We start from the raw sequence: 21,993 nt of genomic DNA, 5'->3' as shown, positions 1-21,993 counted from the left end.
CCTTGACGAAATGGCAGACTCGATGGGCTGAATGGCCTTATTCTACTCCTCTGTCTTATGCTCTTGAGACACTGTCAGGACATTCTGGGGTCAGGGTCCCAGTGTCACAGTGTACACGCTACCGAGGCTTTGCACCACTGCATTTAGTCCGGTTGGTGTGAATGGCTCGGAGCTGTAGGTGCCAGGCATAATCTAGTCCACTTCAGCCCAATGACTGTTTCCTTCTGCACAGATGCTGCCCAACTTGCCCAGTTCCTGATTTTATTTCAGATTTTGAGCAACTGCAGTGTTTGTACTTCAGGACTGGTTTTGTGATGCGCAACTGGTTGCTCAATTGGTCTGCTGCTATATGGCAGCATCTTCTGAAGTCAGCAATTTCACTACGGAAGTAATCCTCCCAGAGGAACAGGCAGGGAATTCAGGCCTGGGACTTGTGCTGTGCCTCTAGTGGGGGACTCCCACAGCACTAGTAACCAATCGTCCCACCACGTGGTGCTGGGTTGGCATTCTCCAGGTAAACAAGGGACAGAAAGGGGAATTGAAAGGGCTTGAGGTGGTAATGAAAGCTGATACTCTCAAGTTTAACAAGTATCTAGAGCAGGGGTTCCCAAGCGCTTTTTTTTTACGCCATTACCCAAGTGGTTCGTGGACCCCAGGTTGGGAACCCCTGATCTAGAGGGTAAATAGGACTAACAATAGATAAGCACAAGGGTTGTCAAGGAGCTGGTGGGCCTTAAGGCCTTTTACTGTGTTGTAATCCTCCATGACAACAGGCAGTAGCTCTACAGGGCCCAAGGCTGATTGTTAGCCTAAATTAAAACAATCAGGTGTGCTATAATTGGTTGCCATGGAATGACAAGAGCACAAGACATAGGAGCAGAATTAGGCCATTCAGCCCATCCAGTCTGCTCCGGCAAGATCATCTTCATCACTATCCAACTCAGCGACAGTCACATATAGGAATGTGGAGGATCGGAAAATACTACCATTGCAGGAATCATCACATGCCTCACATACCACACCATCAAATATTTCTGGGTAGGGAATGACACAACATTCTTCAAAGCATTCATACAACTGCATTAACAGCTCCACATGCTCATGTGTACAGCCGGGCCCCTCTCGGTCTGATACATCAGACACCTGATGCCTGTGCACGTTCTTCCACTGTGACAGTAGATGTGACGAAGCCAGTGACCCATCTTGGGTGGCATGTGGTGAACAGGACATAGGGACACCCAGCTGAAGCAGCAAACAAGGCTTGTCAAGCTCCACCTGCCTACTTTGAGTCGAGATGATCGCCAGCAAGCTACTCTGGCCAAGCGAATACTGATAATGGAGAAGATCTACTATTAAGGTTTACAATTTCAGTCTGAAGGCATTGAAAAAGTTTGAAATGGCAAGAGGATTTGTACTGCATGATTTTTCTACAGGGACGTTGATGAGCTGAAAGCTTTCCTAGCTAACTTGAGACAGAGTGCAAGGGTAGTTGACGTGCCTCTATTATCATTGTAATCTCAGGAATGACAACACAGCCAGACAATGCTTGATATATTGATCTATATCTCACTGATAAGATCCCTCACATTCCGTATCGCATCTCAGCTGCCATCTATTGCACCACTAAGGACATTTGCACAATATGGTAAACATCACTGAACATGGTGCTGCTGGGGCACCACGTATACCATCCACACCAGGAATGTGCAGCGACACTTGCAGGCTTTCCCCACCAAGTCCTTGGGTTGTGTTGGTTGTAAACACAAATGATTCATTTCACTGTCTGTTTTAATGTACGTGCAATCAACAAATGAATCCGAATCAGGATTAAATATTTCACATTAGCTGACCACATGACTTTACTGTCAGAAAACAGAAATCTTTCATCCCCTTGTTTGGATTGTATTTCATTGAAACACATTTAGTTGTATTTCTCATTATCTTTATTTGTTACCAAGATGTTACCTTTCTCTGCATTAAATGGCATTCACCAGATGCCATTCTGGGCAGTGTCTTTACTAGATGGTGAGCCCAGCCATTATCAATATCAATATTCTTCGGAGATTGTCTGCCTGGCATCAGTGGTCACATAACCAGGACTTGTGATATGCACCAGTTGCTCATATAACCATCCACCACCTACTCCCAAGATTTCACATGACCCTGATAGGTGAGTGGGGCCAAGCAGGTACTGCAGCTCACCCGAGGGTGACCTGCTGGCAAATGGAGGGGCGAAGCGCCTTAGACCTTCTTTGGTAGAGGCCCAACACCCACTATTACTCGTCATTTATCCAGCACAATATTTCTCCTCATATAAGATGGGCAATGTTCTATTCAGGCACTCTTCATTCAGACTGGCCTCCAGTACTTCCCTTCCAATGTGATTCTCTGGGTCCCTTTAACCCCTTTGGTTAGTGATGCCTTTTTCTCAAGCAGAATCTTTCTTTTTGAGGATTCTCCACAGTATGCAGAACTTCATTACAGTCTTCCTTGAAGACCCTAATACAAAATCTATTTGCTGAATGTGACAAATTTGTCAAGAATTTTTTTTTTTTTTTTTTTAAAGGGAACGCATTTCCTCTTGTACTTCCTCATGTACAATAAGAGAGGGAAATGCCCTCTTCTCAATGTTACTGTCAGGAAGGAGGTACAGGAGCCTGAAGGCACACACTCAGCTTCTACTCCTCTGCCATATGATTGCTAAATGGACAATGAACCCATGAACACTACCTCGCTGCTTTTAAATTTCTGGGGGGGGGGGTTTTGCACTACTTATCTTAATTTAACTATTTTATTTATATATACACTTACTGTAATTCATTTTTTTCTATGTTTATTATATTGCATTTTACTGTTGCCATAAAGTTAACAAATTTCACAATATATGGCGGTGATATTAAACCCGATTCTGATTCTCTTGTAATTTGGATTCCGATTCTGATTCATGTTATGTTAGATGAGTGGGCAAATTCATGGCAGATGCAGTTTAATGTGGATAAATGTGAGGTTATCCTCTTTGGTAGCAAAAACAGGAAAACAGATTATTATCTGAATGGTGGCCGATTAGGAGAAGGGGAGGTGCAATGAGACCTGGGTGTCATTACACACCAGTCATTGAAAGTGGCCATGCAGGTACAGCAGGCGGTGAAAAAGGTGAATGGTATGCTGGCATTCATAGCAAGAGGATTCGAGTACAGGAGCACAGAGGTACTACTGCAGTTGTACAAGGCCTTGGTGAGACCACACCTGGAGTATCGTGTGCAGTTTTGATCCCCTAATCTGAGGAAAGACATTCTTGCCATAGAGGGAGTACAAAGAAGGTTCACCAGATTGATTCCTGGGATGGCAGGACTTTCATATGATGAAAGACTGGATCGACTAGGCTTATACTCTCTGGAATTTAGAAGATTGAGGGGGGATCTTATTGAAACATATAAAATCCTAAAGGGATTGGACAGGCTAGATGCAGGAAGATTGTTCCCGATGTTGGAGAAGTCCAGAACGAGGGGTCACAGTTTGAGGATAAAGGGGAAGCCTTTTAGGACTGAGATTAGGAAAAACTTCTTCACACAGAGAGTGGTGAATCTGTGGAATTCTCTGCCACAGGAAACAGTTGAGGCCAGTTCATTGGCTATATTTAAGAGGGAGTTAGATATGGCCCTTGTGGCTAAAGGGATCAGGGGTATGGAGGGAAGGCTGGTACAGGGTTCCAAGTTGGATGATCAGCCATCATCATACTGAATGGCGGGGCAGGCTCGAAGGGCCAAATGGCCTACTCCTGCACCTATTTTCTTGCTTTCTATGTTAGTAATTTGTTTAGCAAAATGGTGGCCATTACTTAGGAACAATTAACCATACTAGCTCACAGTAATTAGATGGCTTCTCTTCTTGTTGTCATATAAGTGTAGTGTGCCTGACATAGAGATACAAAAAGCCTGTAACTGGTGTACCAAAACAACATGTTCCACAGCAAATCAGCAGAGTTAAGATCATTCTGATGGTCATCAAATACGACAGCATGGAAAGAGGGAATTGGGGCTCCAATTGACCATTCTGATCAAGATGCCCATATGTTAGTTGCATCTGCCCATGTTTGGCACAGAGCCCTCAAAACCTTCCCTGTGTCTTATTAATATTATTTTTGTCCTTGTCTCAACCACTTCTTCTGGAAGCTCATTCCATACAGTCACCACCCTCGACATCAATGAAATGCCTGTCAGGATTTATTTTTAAATCTTTCCCCTTTCACCTTCAACCTGTGCCCTCTAGTTATTTTCCCTTTCCGTGGAAAAAGTCTGTGGATTCGAAAGGGAGGGTATCATGATCAGAGGCGAGGGTCAGGCCAGGCCAGGCTAGACTAGGCCTGCTCGTAGCTCTGAGATGCTTACTCTGCTCTTCGCCGCATTGAGGCTGAGGGCGAGGGCCTGCTCTGGGCGTCGTGTCCTGAGCGCTCACTTTCATTCAAAATGCTATTTCCTCACTCTTGTTCTTTGCGCAATTTGTTTTTTTTCCCCCTTCTTTCTGCCTGTCGGTCTTTTTTTTATCTAAGTGGGTTCTTTTGAGTTTCTTGTCTTGTGGCTGCCTTTAAGGAGCTGAATCTCAAGGTTCTATAATGTATACATACTTTGATAATAAATGTATTTTGAACCCTATCTATGGCCTTCATGATTTTGTACACCTCTATAACGTTAATCCTCAGACTCCCATGCTCCAAGGAATAAAAGTCCTTGCTGCAAAACCTCTCCCAATAACTCTGTCCCTCAAGTCCTGCTAACTCAAAGCTTCACTGATTGCTGCTTTTTAAATCCCAACCTATTTCATCATATCTTCCACAATCAAGCCACCTAAATGGACAAATTGCCTCCCGAATAATCTACCAAAATTGCTGAAATTCCCTACAGCTTATTAAGGAAAGTGAACAGGAGATAGATAGGAGCTACAGGGAGTTAGTCACCCCGAGGCTGCAGGAGTTAGATAAGTGGGTGGCTGTCAGGGAAGAGCTCAGATAGTAGAGAGCACCCCGTGGCCATCCCCCTCAGTAATCATTATCCCGTTTTGGATGCAGTTGAGGGGGATGACCTGACAGAGGATGACCACAGCCATTGGGTCTCTGGCACGGAGTCTGGTTCCCTGCTGCAGAAGGGAACGAGGAAGATGAGGAATGCGGTAGTCATAGGGCAGCAGTCCCCAACCACCGGGCTGCGGATCGGTACCGGGCCGCAAAGCATGCGTTACTGGGCCATGAGGAAACGATACGAGTCAGCTGCACCTTTCCTCATTCCCCGTCATGCACTGTTGAACTTGAACATAGGGTTGCCAACTGTCCCGTATTTGCCGGGACATCCCGTATATCGGGCTAAATTGGTTTGTCCCATACGGGACCGCCCTTGTCCTGTATTTCCCCCGCTAAGGTAGAGCGTTCCTATGAAACCTTTCGTGCTGAAATGGCGTGAAGCGAAGAAGCAATTACCATTAATTTATATGGGAAAAATTTTTCAACGCTCCCAGACCCAAAAAAAACCTACCAAATCATACCAAATAACACATAAAACCTAAAATAACACTAACATACAGTAAAAGCAGGAATGATATGATGAATACACAGCCTATACAAACTAGAAATGATGTATGTACAGTATAGTGGGGAAGATTAAGCCAAAACCAATTTGTGGAAAAAAATCAGCATGTGCACACAGGTGTCCGCGCAAGGCTTCATGGTCACGGTAGTCTTTCTTGGGGTAAACACAAGTGTCCCGGGATTTGACTGCTACTTTTGTCCCTTATTTGTGTGAGAGAAAGTTAGTAACTCTAACTGTAAAAGACATGTTGAGGTGAGTTTCACCCCACCCCCACCCCATCTGCCAGTCTGCAAGAATATTATCAATATTAAACCGGTCTGCGGCACAAAAAAGGTTGGGGACCCTTGTCATAGGGTATTCCATAGTGAGGGGAACAGACAGGAGGTTCTGTCAGCCTGATAGAGATACCCGCATGGTGTGTTGCCCCCCAGGTGCTAGGGTACGGGTTGTCTCGGATCAGGTGCAGAGTAGTCTGAAGGGAGAGGGTGGACAGCCAGAAATCTTGGCACACGTTGGTACCAATGACATAGGTAGAAAAAGAGAGGAGGTCCTGAAGAGAGAATTCAGGGAGTTGGGTAGGAAGCTGAAAAGCAGGACCCCCAGGGTAGTAATCTCAGGATTGCTGCCTGTGCCACATGCTAATGAGTACAACAATAGCATGATCTGGCATACTAATGCCTGGCTGAGAGACTGGTGTAGGGGGCAGGGCTTTGGGTTCCTGGATCACTGGGGCCTCTTCTGGGGGAGGTATGCCCTGAACAAAAAGGACAGGTTACACCTGAACCCAAAGGAGTCCAGTATCCTAGCAGGCAGGTTTAATAGAGCTGTTAGGGAGGGTTTAACCTAATTTGGCAGGGGGATGGGAATCGGAGTGATAGGGCTGAGGAAGGGGAAACAGAAATAAATCAAAGATAGCGTGCAACAGAGATTATAGAAAGGACAGACAGGAGATGAGGCATAATCACAGTCAGTAGGATGAGTTACAGAGCAATAGAGGCATGGTGCAGTTAAAACAGAAAGCAACAAATAGATAGATAGATAAACTTTATTGATCCCGAGGGAAATTGGGTTTCGTTACAGCCGCACCAACCAAGAATAGAGCATAAATATAGCAATACAAAAACCACAAACAATCAGACAACAAAATGCAAACTATGCCAGATGGAAAATAAGTCCAGCACCAGCCTATTGGCTCAGGGTGTCTGACCCTCCACGGGAGGAGCTGCAAGTTTGATGGCCACAGGCAGGAACGACCTCCCGTGCCGCCCAGTGTTGTATCTCGGTGGAATATGGCCGAAGTCCAACAGTAAAAAGTTCAATATCCGGTCTACAAACACGTTCCTCAATCGTAATATGACCCGGATTGCACCATCTGTTGTTAACCAGAACAGTAAGCACCCAACTCCTTTACGCTTACCGCTCCCAGTGCACATCCGGTCAGCCGGAACAGTCTGGAAGCCGTCCATGGAGAAGTTTTGATTGGGTATGTCCTCGTGCAGCCCCGTTCCAGTAAAACACATAACACTGCACTTCTGAAACGTTCTCTGACGCCTGGCTAGTGCCGTGAACTCCTCCATTTTACTACCCACCGAACTCCTGTTCTCCATAAGTCTCTGTTGTCTCGACCCGGTCCTCCTTCCTCGACTTTGTGATCCCCCTCTGCATCCTCTGTGTGTTTTCCTCCAGGTTTCAGCAGGGGTGTCCGCTGGTGTGTTCGCTAAACCAGCCGGCATAAGCTCAATCAGCTGGTCCCTGGAACGAACAATGTGACCATGCTTCTGTCCCACATATTGGGATGTAACTATTTCCAGCGCTAAAAACCCCAATAAAACTCTCTCTACCAGCATGTTAGAGAGGGTGCAGCTTCGACGTGTTAGCGTGAAAAAAAATACAAAAAAATAACGTAAGTTAAAAAGTAAGAAGAAAAAAGTAAGAATACTGATCGGAACGGCTGTAACAGGCTGCATGCACGACCAGCGCATGTGCACTATACTGGTTTGAAAGTGTTATACTTGAATGCACACAGCACAAGAAATAAAATGAACAATCTTGAAATTCAGCTACAGATTGGCAAGTATGACATTGAGACCATCTCTGAACCTTGGCTAAAGGAGGCTGCCATTGGATGCTGAACATCCAAGGATATACAGTGTATCGGAAAGATAGGTTAGTAGGCAGAGGGGGTGGTATGGCTCTGTGTATAAAAAAAATTACATCTTTAGAAAGGGATGACATAGGATCGGAAGGTGTAGAGTCTCTATTTGTTAAGAAATGGCATGGGGAAAAGGACCCTAATGGCAGTTGTAGACAGGCCTCCAAACAGCAGCCAGGATGTGGATTAGAAATTACAGCAGGAGATAGAAAAGGCATGTCAGAAGGGCAATGTCATGATAATTGTTGGGGATTTTAACATGAAAGTGGATTGGGAAAACCAGGCCAGTACTGGACCGCAAGAGGGAATTTGTAGAATGTCTAAGGGATGGCTCTTCAGAACAGCTTGTTGTTGAGCTCACTAGGGGATTGGCTGTGCTGGATTGGGTGTTGTGCAATGATCCAGAGGTGATAAGAGAGCTTAAGGTTAAGGAACCCTTAGGGAACAGTGATCACAATATGATCGAGTTCACTTTGAAATTTGAGAAGGAGAAACTAAATTCCAATGTGTCAGTATTTCAGTGGAATAAAGGAAATTACAATGGCATGAGAGGGAAACTGGCCAAAATTGACTGGAAAGGGACACTAGCAGGAAGGACAGCAGAGCAGCAATGGCTCGAGTTTCTGTGAAAAATGAGGGAAAAGCAAGAGAGATATATTCCAAATAAGAAGAAATTTTCAAATGGAAAGAGGACACTACCGTGGCTGACAAGTGAAATCAGAGCCAAAGTAAATGCAAAAGAGAGGGTATACAAGGAAGCCAAAGCTAGTGGCAAGATAGAGGATTGGAAAGCTTTTAAAAACTTGCAGAAGGAAACTAAGAAGGTCATTAGGAAGGAAAAAATGAATTATGAAAGGAAGCTGGCAACCAATATCAAAGAAGATAATAAAAGCTTTGTTAAGTATATAAAGAGTAAAAGAGAGTTGAGGGTAGATATAGGACCAATACAAAATGACGCTGGAGATATTGTAATGAGAGACACAGAGATGGAAGAGGAAATGAATGCGTAAATTACCTCAGTCTTCATAGTGGAAGACATCTGCAGTATACCGGACATTCAAGAGTGTCAGGGAAGTGAAGAATGTGCAGTGAAAATTATGACTGAGAAGGTGCTCAGGAAGCTTAATGGTCTGAGGGTGGATAAATCTCCTGGATCTGATTCTGCACCCTCGGGTTCTGAAGGAAGTAGCTGGAGAGATTGTGTAGGCATTAACAAAGATCTTTCAAGAATAGATAGATTTTGACATTGTACTGGATGACTGGAAAATTGCAAATGTTACTCTGCTATTTAAGAAGGGTGGGAGGCAGCAGAAAGGAATCTATAGACCTGTTAGCCTGACATCAGTGGTTGGGAAATTGTTGGAATCGATAGTTAGGGATGAGATTACGGAGTACCTGGAGGCACATGACAAGATAGGCCAAAGGCAGCATGGCTTCCTGAAAGGAAAATCCTGCCTGACTAACCTACTGCAATTTTTTGAGGAAATTACAAACAGGGTAGACAAAGGAGATGCAGTGGATGCGGTGTGCTTTTCAGAAGTTGCCGCACAGGAAGCTGCTCAGCAAGATAAGAGCCTATGGAATTACAGGGAAGTTACTAGCATGGGTGAAGCATTGGCTGATCGGCAGAAACCAGTGAGTGGGAATAAAGGGATCCTGTTCTGGCTGGCTGCCAGTTACCAGTGGAGTTCCACAGGGGTCTGTGTTGGGACCGCTGCTTTTTACGATGTATGTCAATAATTTGGACTATGGGATTAATGGATTTGTGGCTAAATTTGCCCATGCTACAAAGATAGGTGGGGGAGCGGGTAGTGTTGAGGAAACAGAGAGCCTGCAGAGACTTATATAGTTTAGGAGAATGGGCAAAGAAGTGGCAAATAAAATACAATGTTGGAAAGTGTATGGTCACGCACTTTGGTGGAAGAAATAAACGGGCCAACTATTATTTAGATGGAGACGGAATTCAAAATGCAGAGATGCAAAGGGGCTTGGGAGTCCTTGTGCAGGATACCCTAAAGGTTAACCTCCAGGTTGAATCAGTGGTGAAGAAGGCGAATGCAATGTTGGCATTCATTTTTAGAGGTATAGAATATAAGAGCAGGGATGTGATGTTGAGGCTCTATAAGGCACTCGTGAGACCTTTGGGCTTCTTAATTTAGGAAGGATATACTGACATTGGAAAGGATTCAGAGAAGATTCACAAGAATGATTCCAGGAATGAAAGAGTTACTGTATGAGGAACGTCCAACAGCTCTTGGGCTATATTCCCTGGAGTTCAGGAGAATGGGGGGGCGGGGGAGGATTCTCATAGAAACATTCCGAATGTTAAAAGGCCTGAACAGATTAGGTATGGCAAAGTTATTTCCCAAGGTGGGGGATTCTAGGACAAGAGGGCATGACTTCAGGATGTCCATTTAGAACAGTAATGCGGAGAAATGACTTTAGTCAGAGGGTGGTAAGTTTGTGGAATTTGTTCCCACAAACAGCTGTAGAGGCCAAGGCAGAGACAGATTCTTCATTAGCCAGGCCATCAAAGGGTATGGAGAGAAGGCAGGGGAGTTGGGATGACAGGAAGAATTGGATTGGCCATGATTGAATGGCAGAGCAGATTTGATGAGCCGAATGGCATACTTCTGCTCCTATATCTTATGGTCTTATGATTCTTAACAGTGCTTTGAGATGGCTTAGTGAGCGACTCTGTTCGGCTTGCAGTAGGAGATAATTATCAGTAGCTTAGCTAGAAACATCCACACCCTATGAATGAATACATATGTTGAATAAGTACAAGGATAAGTGAAATTAAAAATCAAATACATGCACAATATCTTACCAATGTTGTATCTCCAAAAATCCTTCAGACCACTTAGCCTTCGACCACCGTAGAGATAAATATATCCCCTCCAGACACAACAACCATGTTTATACCGTTCCACAGGAGCTGTGCTCGTCTGGGAGAGATGTCTCCATACAGGTTGGCCAAATCCCTTATACATGACGTTCCTGCCACAACCAGATTATTCACTTATAGATGTCATAAGCTGAACAATCATGTTGACTTCCATAGTACACCCAACATTTTTATCAGTTGGAATGCTTTGATGAGCACCACAGAATTATCTAGAAATAAAGAAGAAAATTATTCATTTTTAACATGAGGTTTCATAGAACATCAGATAATTCACAGCCTTCAGTGTGAACGTCCTAAAGTAGCGGTCCCCAACCACCGGGCCACAAAGCATGTGCTACTGGGCCGCAAGGAAATGATATGAGTCAGCTGCACCTTTCCTCATTCCCTGTCACGCACTGTTGAACATGATGATAGGGTTGCCAATTGTCCCGTATTAGCCGGGACATCCCATATATTGGGCTAGATTGGTTTGTCTCATACCAGACTGCCCTTGCCCTGTATTTCCCCCGCTAAGGTAGAGCGCTCCTATGAAACCTTTCGTGCTAAAATGGCGTAAAGCGAAGAAGCAATTACCATTAATTTATATAGGAAAAATTTTTCAGCGTTCCCAGACCCAAAAAATAACCTACCAAATCATACCAAATAACATATAAAACCTAAAATAACTCTTAACATATAGTAAAAGCAGGAATGAAATGATAAATACACAGCCTATATAAAGCAGAAATAATGTATGTACAGTGTAGTCAGGAAGATTAAGCCAAAACCGATTTGTGGAAAAAAAATCAGCACGTGCGTGCATGCGCACGACACATATGCACACATAGGTGCCCGCACAAGGCGTCATGGTCATGGTAGTCTTTCTCAGGGTAAACAAGTGTCCCGTCAACACACACAAAAAATGCTGGTGAACGCAGCTGGCCAGGCAGCATCTATAGGACGAGGTACAGTCGACGTTTCAGGTCGGGACCCTTTGTCAGGATTTGACTGCTTCTTTTGTCCTTTATTTGGGAATGAGAAAGTTGGCAACTCTAACTGTAAAAGACATGTTGAGGTGAGTTTAACCCTACTTGAACACCCCCCCCCCAGTCAATTGAATTGAATATTGTCCCCAAGAATATTGTCAATATTAATCTGGTTTGCGATGCAAAAAAAGGTTGGGACACCTGTCCTAAAGCATTCAGGACCAAAGTCAGAGCTGATGAACTTTGTACTCTTGGTACAAAATAGACTTTTTTTTCTTTTGCAATAAATCTCAAAAAACACTTTTAGAGACAGCTAATGGTTTCTTAAGCAAAGTTTAAAACATCGGTGTTAATACTAACAGATAAAGGGCACCTCTCAGGCTACATCTACACTACGCCGGATAATTTTGAAAACGAAGCTTTTTCTCTTCGTTTTGACCTTCCGTCCACACTGAATCAGCGTCTTCATCTCCCGAAAACGGAGATTTTCAAAAACACTCTCCAGAGTGTGTAAATTTGAAAATGATTGTTTCGCATTGTAGTGTGGACAGGGAAAAGGAGAGATTTAAAAACGTTGTCATGACAACACCACAACAATGCTTTTTCTGCTTCTGCTTGGGACTGTGCAAGCACTGCCGGACAGTTGTTCCTGGCTCTTGATCCTCCAAAATATTCCGCATGGAATTTAAATTGGAGGTGGCTTTCAAGCTGGTCCCCTCGGTTTCTCTGTTTGCACCCTCTGTTCTTCTGCCCGTACCCTCCGGTCTCCCAGTCTGCGGTGGTCGTACCCTCGATCTCCTGTACCCCGGGGTCTCCAAGCCGGCACTGTCGCTGACTGACCACCACTGTTATAACGCGCAGTCGGTGTGAACGGCCTGAGAGTTAAATTGTAAACTGAGATTTTTTGACTAGATCCCCTAAATTGATTTGATTGAATCTATCTTTAAAAATATTAATGTCAGAAATACTGCTCAGGTCTGGTGGCAGAAGATTCCACTCTCTTGGTTCTTGGTTCTTGATCCTCCAAAATATTCCGCATGGAATTTAAACTGGAGGTGGCGGAGGGTGGGCTTAAGAAGGAGATTTTTGAAGAAGAAAAGTTGCCTTAAATTTAATTGGGTTTGGTTGTGTGACTGTGTTAGGATTAAGATTATTCCATGCTTTAATTGTGCGGGGGGAAAGTGAACTGGTGTACACATCTGACTTGGTAAGTAGTATTTCAAATTGAGTTGAGTGCCCTCTTCTGCTCCTAATAGGTTTGGGTTTGATATGGGATTGGTAGTCTATGTTGAGTTGACCATTTAACATTTTGTAATTGTTGATAATGTTGATCTTGGGTAGAGGACGGCTTCATGTGTGTGTTGTTTACTTTATTGTCTATGTTAATAGCTTGTTTGGAATTAAACATCTCCACAGCTTTGCTGACTTTGTAGTCATTTGTAACTCGCAGAAACAGCTCGACTTCATTGCCTGTCTAAACGAGGAAGTCCGGTCTGCTTCCTCCAGCGGAGGTTTTCTTTGTATTCCTCAAAGACATTTTTGAAACTTTCTTTCGCTGTTGTTGTAGGTACTCTAGTTTTTGACCAATGGAAATAGCACAACGCCGCCGCAGAAATGTAAATATTATACCATTTCCTCTTCACTTGTTTTCTGTAGATGTGACTGTGCATGCCCAGTAGGAGGAGATTCACCCAAATATCTGTTATAGTGTGGACAGAGATATTTTGAAAAATGCCTAGTGTGGACGCCTGTCGTTTTTACTCGAAACCAGCGTTTTCAAAATTATCCAGTCTAATGTGGACGTAGCCTCAGAGAGAAGCCTTTTGAAAGGACCAAATCTCTTCACATCTGTCAGCCCTTCCCCCACCACCAACCTTTTCCTTATTTGTCTTTGAACCTGCACCACTGATTGATCAGAAAATGAGTCAAAAGGAGGCTGTTAGCTTATCGGACTAGCTTTCGCATACAATGACCAATGCTTACTATATGAAGAGAAGTATGCTCTTCAGAGGCAATGCCAAAATTTAGCTCAGATAGTAAAATTAAAAATTAGAAAAATTATTTGAAAGCAGAGGAAAATCAATCATTTTAAGTATACTGAAAAACAGAAAGATGTCACAGTCAAGTCAAGTTAAGTTTATTATCAATGTATGTATATATTACCATATACTGGCGAGAACAGACTGGTAGAATATGTGACAGAGAGGCCTACATACTGCAAAGGACCTCAGTCTCCTCAGGAAGTAAAGGCAACTCTGGCCTTTCTTGTACACAGCCTGTGTGTTGGTGCTCCACTCAAGTCTGTCATCCAGGTGCACCCCCAGGTACTTGTAGGTCCTCACCACACCCACGGTAACCAGACATCCCACCCTGCAAAAACTCATTTCAGGGAGGTAGCACCATCAGTTTGCGGGAGACTCCCGGAACTTCCGGGAGAGGTGGGATGTCTGCAATAGAGTAGCTCCTTAGCAGCTGGCCAGCTAGTTTAAATAACGTTAGCTATGCTAATGAACGAATGACACCTGTTAAACTCACCTCAACATGTCTTTTACAGTCTTTACCCACCATGGGTAATAGAAAAGTCATTGTTGCAAACAGTGCAGCGAGCAACACTGGCATTATTTTTGACCCCTATTAGGCAGGGGTACACCTTAGGGTAGTTTGGGGTGACGTACGTTTTATATTTTCTTTGTTTGGATCTCTTTCTCTCTCTCTCACCCTCACTCTCAAAAAACTTGATTTCCGGGATATTGTATATAATTTGCAGGCATCAGGGAGCCACTATTAATATGCGGGAGACTCCCGGAACTTCCGGGAGAGGTGGGATGTCTGCAGTAACAGGGAGCAATGCAGGCTTAGCAGCACCTACGGCCATCACTCCTACCTTCTGGCCAAAGAAATTAACAGCTTTATACCATAACGTCTTGTACAAGAAGGCGTTGAACTCCAATCCAGGTTTTTATAATTCATTCACAGAATGCATGTGTCACTGATAATGCCAACATTATCACCCATCCCCAGATTCCCTGAGATGAGCGGATCACAATCACAATAAATTTAATATCATCGGCACATTTTGTTGTTCTGTGGCAGCAGCACATTGCTACACATAATCATAAAAAACTGTCACAGAAAGTATATTTAAAAAGTTAAATTAAATAGTGCAACAAGAATAAAAACAACAACACACACAAAATGCTGGAGGAACTCAGCAGGTCAGGCAGCATCTCTGGAAATGAATAAACAGCCGACATTTCAGGCCAAGACCTTTCTTCAGAACTGAGAAGGAAGGGGGAAGATGCCAGAATAAAAAGGTGGGGGGTGGGGGAGGAAGAGGCGGCTAGCTGGTGGGTGGGAAAGATAAAGGGGTGGAGAGGAAGGAATCTGATAGGAGAGAAGAGTGGACCATAGGAGAAGGGGAGGGAGGAGGAGTCAATAGGCAGATGAGAGGGGGAAATAGAGGAATAAGGGAGGGGAGAAATCAATATTTATGCCATCAGGTTAGAGGCTTCGCAGATGGAATAAAAGAAACAGTTCCTCCACCCAGAGTGTGGCCTCATCTTGGCACATGAGGAGGCCGTGGACTACATGGTGGAACAGGAATGGAAATCAGAATTAAAACATTTGGTTACCGGGAAGATCCACTTGCGGCGGATGCAGCGAAGGTGCTCGACAAAGTGGTTCCCCAATTTACAATGTAGAGGAGGCTGCATCAGGAGCATCAAGCACAACAGATGACTCCAACAGATTCACAGGTGAAGTTTTGCCTCACTTGGAAGGACTGTTCGAGGTGAGGAAGGTGTATGGGCAAGTGTAGTATTTAGGCTGCTTGCAGGGTTAAGAGTGAGGAAGGAGATTAGTGGGGAGGAGCAAATGGACACGGCAATCATAAAGGGCATTATCCCTGTGGAAAGTGGGGGGGGGGTGTAGGTAAAAAGATACATTTAGTGTTAGAATCCTTTTGGCAATGGCAGAAGTTGCAGAGAATAATGGGGAAGTAGGTAAGGAAAAGAGGAACTCCATCCATCACTGTTAAGGCAGTGAGAAGATGGGGTGAGTGCAGATGTATGAGAAATAGAGAAGATGCAGGTAAGGGCAGCACCAATAGTGGAGGGAGGGAACCTTGTTCTTTAAAGGACGAGGACATTCTGATGTCCTGGAACAGAAAGCCACATCCTGGAAACAGATGCGGTGGAGGTGAAGAAATTTGAGAAAAGGGAATAGCATTTCTGCAGGAGATAGGTTGGAAAGAGGTATCATTAAGATAACCATGGGAATCAGTAGGTTTATAAAAAATGTTAGTTGACAGCTTGTCTCCAGAGATGGAGACAGAGAGAGATCAAGAAAGGAGAGGACATTGTCAGAGATGGACCAATTGAATTTAAGGGCAGGGTGGAGGTTAGAGGCAAAGTCGGTAAAATTGACAAGCCCAGCATGGGCGCATGAAGCAGCACCAATACATTAGGAGGTAGTGTTCAAGGGTTCAATGTCCATTCAGAAATCTGATGGCGAAGGGGAAGAAGGGTCAATCCTACTGTGGGTCTAAGGTCACATTTAGGCCAAACCAGATCTGGAAATGGAAACTGCTCATGACTGACATAGCTCATAGTGACAATTTCATGATTACTGACCAACATACACACAAAATAATGGAGGATCTCAGCAGGTCAGGCAGCATCAATGGAGAGGAATCAACAGTTGATATTTTGGGCTGAGACTCTTCACAATGAAGGGTCTCGATACAAAAAAAGAACCATTACTGCCTGAACTGTCTAGTTCCTTCAGCATGTGTGCTGCTCTGGATTCCAGCATCTCCAGTGTTTATGATTACTGATATTACCTCCCAATTCCAGATTTTATTAGCTGAATTTAAACTTCACAAATACTGTGGTGAAACATTAACTCATTATTACTAAATGAACAGTCCAGACTTTTGGATACTCGTCCTAAAACTTAACTAACATGCTACTGTACTCTCATTGGTTACAGAGATAAATCCTGAAAGAAATGTAGGCTTGTGGCCAATGTTCCCACAGAGTCAGAGCGAGCTGGCAAATTTAAGAGGTGAAATTGGGAAACACTTCTACAAACGGATGGAGTAAAAGTCTCAGTTCTGCACACGGCAGTCAAAACTAGTTAAATCAATAATTTTACATAGACTGTAGTGCTATTGGGGAGACTTTAAACTAGATGCAGTCGAAGCAAGCAGCTGAAGAAGGGAGTGAAGGAATCGGATAGAAAAAGTCATTTTTTTTTAAACACTGCTCGGGGAGAAGGGTCTGCATTGCGCAGGCGCGTGACGTAGCGCACCAAGGTTTAAAAGCAGACCGCCATATACAGCGGCCATTGTTGTAGCGGCCAATGTCGGAGTGGACTGAGTCAGAGTGGGATGGCTTTGGCTCTACAGGCTTCAGTGAGAACAGGCAGAGGCCAGGGTAGGTTCTGGTAAGTTTTTTGTTCAGATTGTCTAGCGTAGAGAGAATGCCAGGCAGGGTGTTGGAATGCTTCTCTTGCAGGATGTGGGAAGTCAGGGAGCCCTCCGGTGTCCCTGACAATGACACCTGCAAGAAGTGCATCCAGCTGCAGCTCCTGACAAACCACGTTAGGGAACTGGAGCAGGAGCTGGATGACCTGCGGATCATTCGGGAGAATGAGGAGATTATAGATAGTAGCTACAGGGAGGTAGTTACGCCAAAGGAGCAGAGGACAGGAAATTGGGTCACTGTCAGGCGACGGAAGAGGAAAGGGCAGGCAGAGCAAGGTTCCCTTGTGGCCATTCCCCTCAACAAGTATACCGCATTGGATACTTTTGGGGGGGATGACTTACCCGGGACAAGCTGCAGTAGCCGGATCTCTGGCACTGAGTCTGGCTCTGCAGTGCAGAAGGGAGGGTGGAAAAAGAGGAGAGTGGTAGTGATAGGGGACTCGATAGTTAGATGTACAGATAGGAGGTTCTGTGGTCGTGACAGAGAATCCAGGATGGTTTGTTGCCTCCTGGGTGCCAGGGTCAAGGATGTCTCTGATCGATTGCATGACATTCTGAAGTGGGAGGGTGATCAGCCAGATGTCGTGGTGCACATCGGTACCAATGACATAGCAAGGAAGAGTGAGGAGGTCCTGGAGAGTGAGTATAGAGAGCTTGGTAGGAAGTTGAAAAGCAGGACCTCGAGGGTGGTAATCTCAGGATTGCTACCTGTGCTACGTGCCAGTAAGGGTAGGAATAGGATGCTCTGGAGGATGAACAAGTGGCTGAGGAACTGGTGTAGGGAGCAGGGTTTCAGATTTCAGGATAATTGGGACAGGTGGGGCTCTTCTGGGGCAGGTGGGACCTGCACAAGAGAGTCGGGTTACACATGAACTACAGGGGGACCAATATCCCTTCAGGGAGGTTTGTTAGTGCTATTGGGGAGGCTTTAAACTAGATCTGCAGGGGGATGGGAACCAGAGTGCCAGAGTGCCAGAGCTGACAGTGTGGCTGGGGTGAAAATAAATGTTGTTAAAAGTTCAAGCAAATCTACATATAGAAAGGTTGTGAGTGGTGGTAAAAATCTTCTGAGGTGCATATATTTCACTGCTAGGAGTATTGCGGGGAAGGCGGATGAGTTCAGGGCGTGGATTGACACGTGGAATTATGACGTTATAGCAATTAGTGAAACTTGGCTACAGGAGGGGCAGGACTGGCAGCTTAATATTCCAGGGTTCCGATGTTTCAGATGTGATCGAGGCAGAGGAATGAAAGGTGGGGGAGTAGCATTGCTTGTTAGGGAAAATATTACAGCAGTGCTCAGGCAGGACAGATTAGAGGGCTTGTCTACCGAGTCCTTATGGGTGGAGCTGAGAAACAGGAAAGGTATGGCCACATTAGTGGGATTGTATTACAGACCACCCAATAGTCAACGAGAATTGGAAGAGCAAATGCAGAGAGATAGCAGGCAACTGCAGGAAACATAAAGTTGTGGTGGTAGGGTATTTTAATTTTCCATATATCGATTGGGACTCCCATACTGTTAGAGGTCTAGATGGTTTAGAGTTTGTAAATTGTGTTCAGGAAAGTTTTCTAAATCAATATATAGAGGGACCAACTAGAGGGGATGCAATATTGGATCTCCTTTTAGGAAATGAGTTAGGACGAGTGACAGAAGTCTGTGTAGGGGAGCACTTTGGTTCCAGTGATCATAACACCATTAGTTTCAATTTGATCATGGACAAGGATAGATCTGGTCCTAGGGTTGAGGTTCTTAACTGGAAGGCGGCCAAATTTGAAGAAATGAGAAAGGATCTAAAAAGCGTGGATTGGGACAGTTTGTTCTCTGGCAAGGATGTGATCGGTAGGTGGGAAGCCTTCAAAGGAGAAATTTTGAGAGTGCAGAATTTGTATGTCCCTGTCAGGATTAAAGGCAAAGTGAATAGGAATAAGGAACCTTGGTTCTCAAGGGATATTGCAACTCTGATAAAGAAGAAGAGGGAGTTGTATGACATGTATAGGAAACAGGGAGTAAATAAGGTGCTTGAGGAATATAAGAAGTGCAAGAAAATACTTAAGAAAGAAATCAGGAGGGCTAAAAGAAGACATGAGGTTGTCTTGGCAGTCAAAGTGAAGGATAATCCAAAGAGCTTTTACAGGTATATTAAGAGCAAAAGGAATGTAAGACATAAAATTGGTCCTCTTGAAGATCAGAGTCGTCGGCTATGTGCGGAACCGAAGGAAATGGAGGCGATCTTAAATACGTTTTTTGCGTCTGTATTTACTAAGGAAACTGGCATGAAGTCTATGGAATTAAGGGAAACAAGTAGTGAAATCATGGAAACTGTACAGATTGAAAAGGAGGAGGTGCTTGCTGTCTTGAGGAAAATTAAAGTGGACAAATCCCCGGGACCTGACAGGGTGTTCCCTCGGACCTTGAAGGAGACTAGTGTTGAAATTGCAGGGGCCCTGGCAGAAATATTTAAAATGTTGCTGTCTACAGGTGAGGTGCCGGAGGATTGGAGAGTAGATCATGTTGTTCCATTGTTTAAAAAAGGATCAAAAAGTAATCCGGGAAATTATAGGCAAGTTTAACGTCGGTAGTAGGTAAGTTATTGGAGGGAGTACTAAGAGACAGAATCTACAAGCATTTGGATAGACAGGGACTTATTAGGGAGAGTCAACATGGCTTTGTGTGTGGTAGGTCATGTTTGACCAATCTATTGGAGTTTTTCGAGGAGGTTACCAGGAAAGTGGATGAAGGGAAGGCAGTGGATATTGTCTACATGGACTTCAGTAAGGCCTTTGACAAGGTCCCGCATGGGAGGTTAGTTAGGAAAATTCAGTCGCTAGGTATACATGGGGAGGTGGTAAATGAGATTAGACATTGGCTCAATGGAAGAAGCCAAAGAGTGGTAGTAGAGAATTCCTTCTCCGAGTGGAGGCTTGTGACTAGTGGTGTGCCACAGGGATCAGTGCTGGGTCCATTGTTATTTGTCATCTATATCAATGATCTGGATGATAATGTGGTAAATTGGATCAGCAAATTTGCTGATGATACAAAGATTGGAGGTGTAGTAGACAGTGAGGAAGATTTTCAGAGCCTGCAGAGGGACTTGGACCAGCTGGAAAAATGGGCTGAAAAATGGCAGATGGAGTTTAATACAGACAAGTGTGAGGTATTGCACGTTGGAAGGACAAACCAAGGTAGAACATACAGGGTTAATGGTAAGGCACTGAGGAGTGCAGTGGAACAGAGGGATCTGGGAATACAGATACAAAATTCCCTAAAAGTGGCGTCACAGGTAGATAGGGTCGTAAGGAGAGCTTTTGGTACATTGGCCTTTATTAATCAAAGTATTGAGTATAAGAGCTGGAATGTTATGATGAGGTTGTATAAGGCATTGGTGAGGCCGAATCTGGAGTATTGTGTTCAGTTTTGGTCACCAAATTACAGGAAGGATATAAATAAGGTTGAAAGAGTGCAGAGAAGGTTTACAAGGATGTTGCCGGGACTTGAGAAACTCAGTTACAGAGAAAGGTTGAATAGGTTAGGACTTTATTCCCTGGAGTGTAGAAGAATGAGGAGAGATTTGATAGAGGTATATAAAATTTTGATGGGTATGGATAGAGTGAATGCAAGCAGACTTTTTCCACCGAGTCAAGGGGAGAAAAAAACCAGAGGACATGGTTAAGGGTGAGGGGGGAAAAGTTTAAAGGGAACATTAGGGGGGGCTTCTTCACACAGAGAGTGGTGGGAGTATGGAATGAGCTGCCAGACGAGGTGGTAAATACGGGTTCTTTTTTAACATTTAAGAATAAATTGGACAGATACATGGATGGGAGATGTATGGAGGGATATGGTCCGTGTGCAGGTCAGTGGGACTAGGCAGAAAATGGTTCGGCACAGCCAAGAAGGGCCAAAAGGCCTGTTTCTGTGCTGTAGTTTCTATGGTTTCTATGGTTTGTAAGATACCAAACTGGGATATGGGGAGAATTTCTAGTGTTGGGTCAGAATATGGCGCAAGAGGCTCAAAAAAAAAGAAACAAGATTCTGCAGATGCTGTAAGTCCAGAGTAACACACACAAAATGCTAGAGGAGCTCAGCAGTCCTGAGGAAGGGTCTCGGGCCAAAATGTTGACTCTTAATAGATGCAGCCTGACCCGCTGAGTTCCTCCGGCATTTTGTGCACATTATTTTAAAAAATATAGACAATTTTTCCTGTTCCCAGATTTAGTGTCAACAAGAGATAAATATTCCAAATTTGAATGCACAATGACAACCAATTCAATTATGGGAGCGGTACTCAGGGTACTGTCAGTAACTAAACAGGATTAATTGTCCATTCATGGTCCAGTCAGGAGGGACAGCCCCCACTGAGTGTCCAATCACACTCCAATCAGGAGGGACAGTTGCTACCTTTTTTATTATGTTAATTGTTGTTACTCAACAATAAACACAGAAATCTCAGCCAACACTTCATGCAGTTACTGCATGTTCAGTGTGGTTTTTGGACCAAGATCTTATCTTCTCTCCCTCTCAGGTGGCAGTAAAAGAAACCATGGCTTGACTCGAAACAAGGACTGGACAATTATCCCTCCGTGTCCTGGGATGAAACATAGAAAACCTACAGCACAATACAGGTTTCTACTGACTTTACACGTCCTCCATTAGGATGTCCGTACCAGTCCTGATACAGGGTGTCTACCTGACTTTACATGTCCTCCATTAGGATGTCCATACCAGTCCTGATACAGGGTGTCTACCTGACTTTACATGTCCTCCATTAGGATGTCCATACCAGTCCTGATACAGGGTGTCTACCTGACTTTACATGTCCTCCATTAGGATGTCCATACCAGTCCTGATACAGGGTGTCTACTGACTTTACATGTCCTCCATTAGAACGTCCATACCAGTCCTG

The 21,993-nt window shown here is 44.2% G+C and overlaps 1 protein-coding gene across 9 annotated transcripts in view; it reads right to left on the bottom strand.

Annotated features, from left to right (window-relative positions):
• Positions 1 to 21,993, bottom strand: part of klhdc3l (kelch domain containing 3-like) — a 182,605-nt gene that overhangs the window by 134,074 nt on the left and 26,538 nt on the right. For all 9 annotated transcript variants that reach the window (XM_072258725.1, XM_072258723.1, XM_072258724.1 and 6 more), the window contains one exon: positions 10,562 to 10,848. In XM_072258725.1, the coding sequence (XP_072114826.1) occupies positions 10,562 to 10,724 (163 nt within the window). In that variant the 5' untranslated portion in view covers positions 10,725 to 10,848. The remainder of the gene's footprint in view (positions 1 to 10,561; positions 10,849 to 21,993) is intronic.

Source organism: Mobula birostris, chromosome 5 (genome assembly GCF_030028105.1).
Source record: "Mobula birostris isolate sMobBir1 chromosome 5, sMobBir1.hap1, whole genome shotgun sequence".
Classification (NCBI taxonomy): Eukaryota; Metazoa; Chordata; class Chondrichthyes; order Myliobatiformes; family Myliobatidae; genus Mobula; species Mobula birostris.
This window is presented reverse-complemented; position numbering and strand designations above follow the sequence as displayed.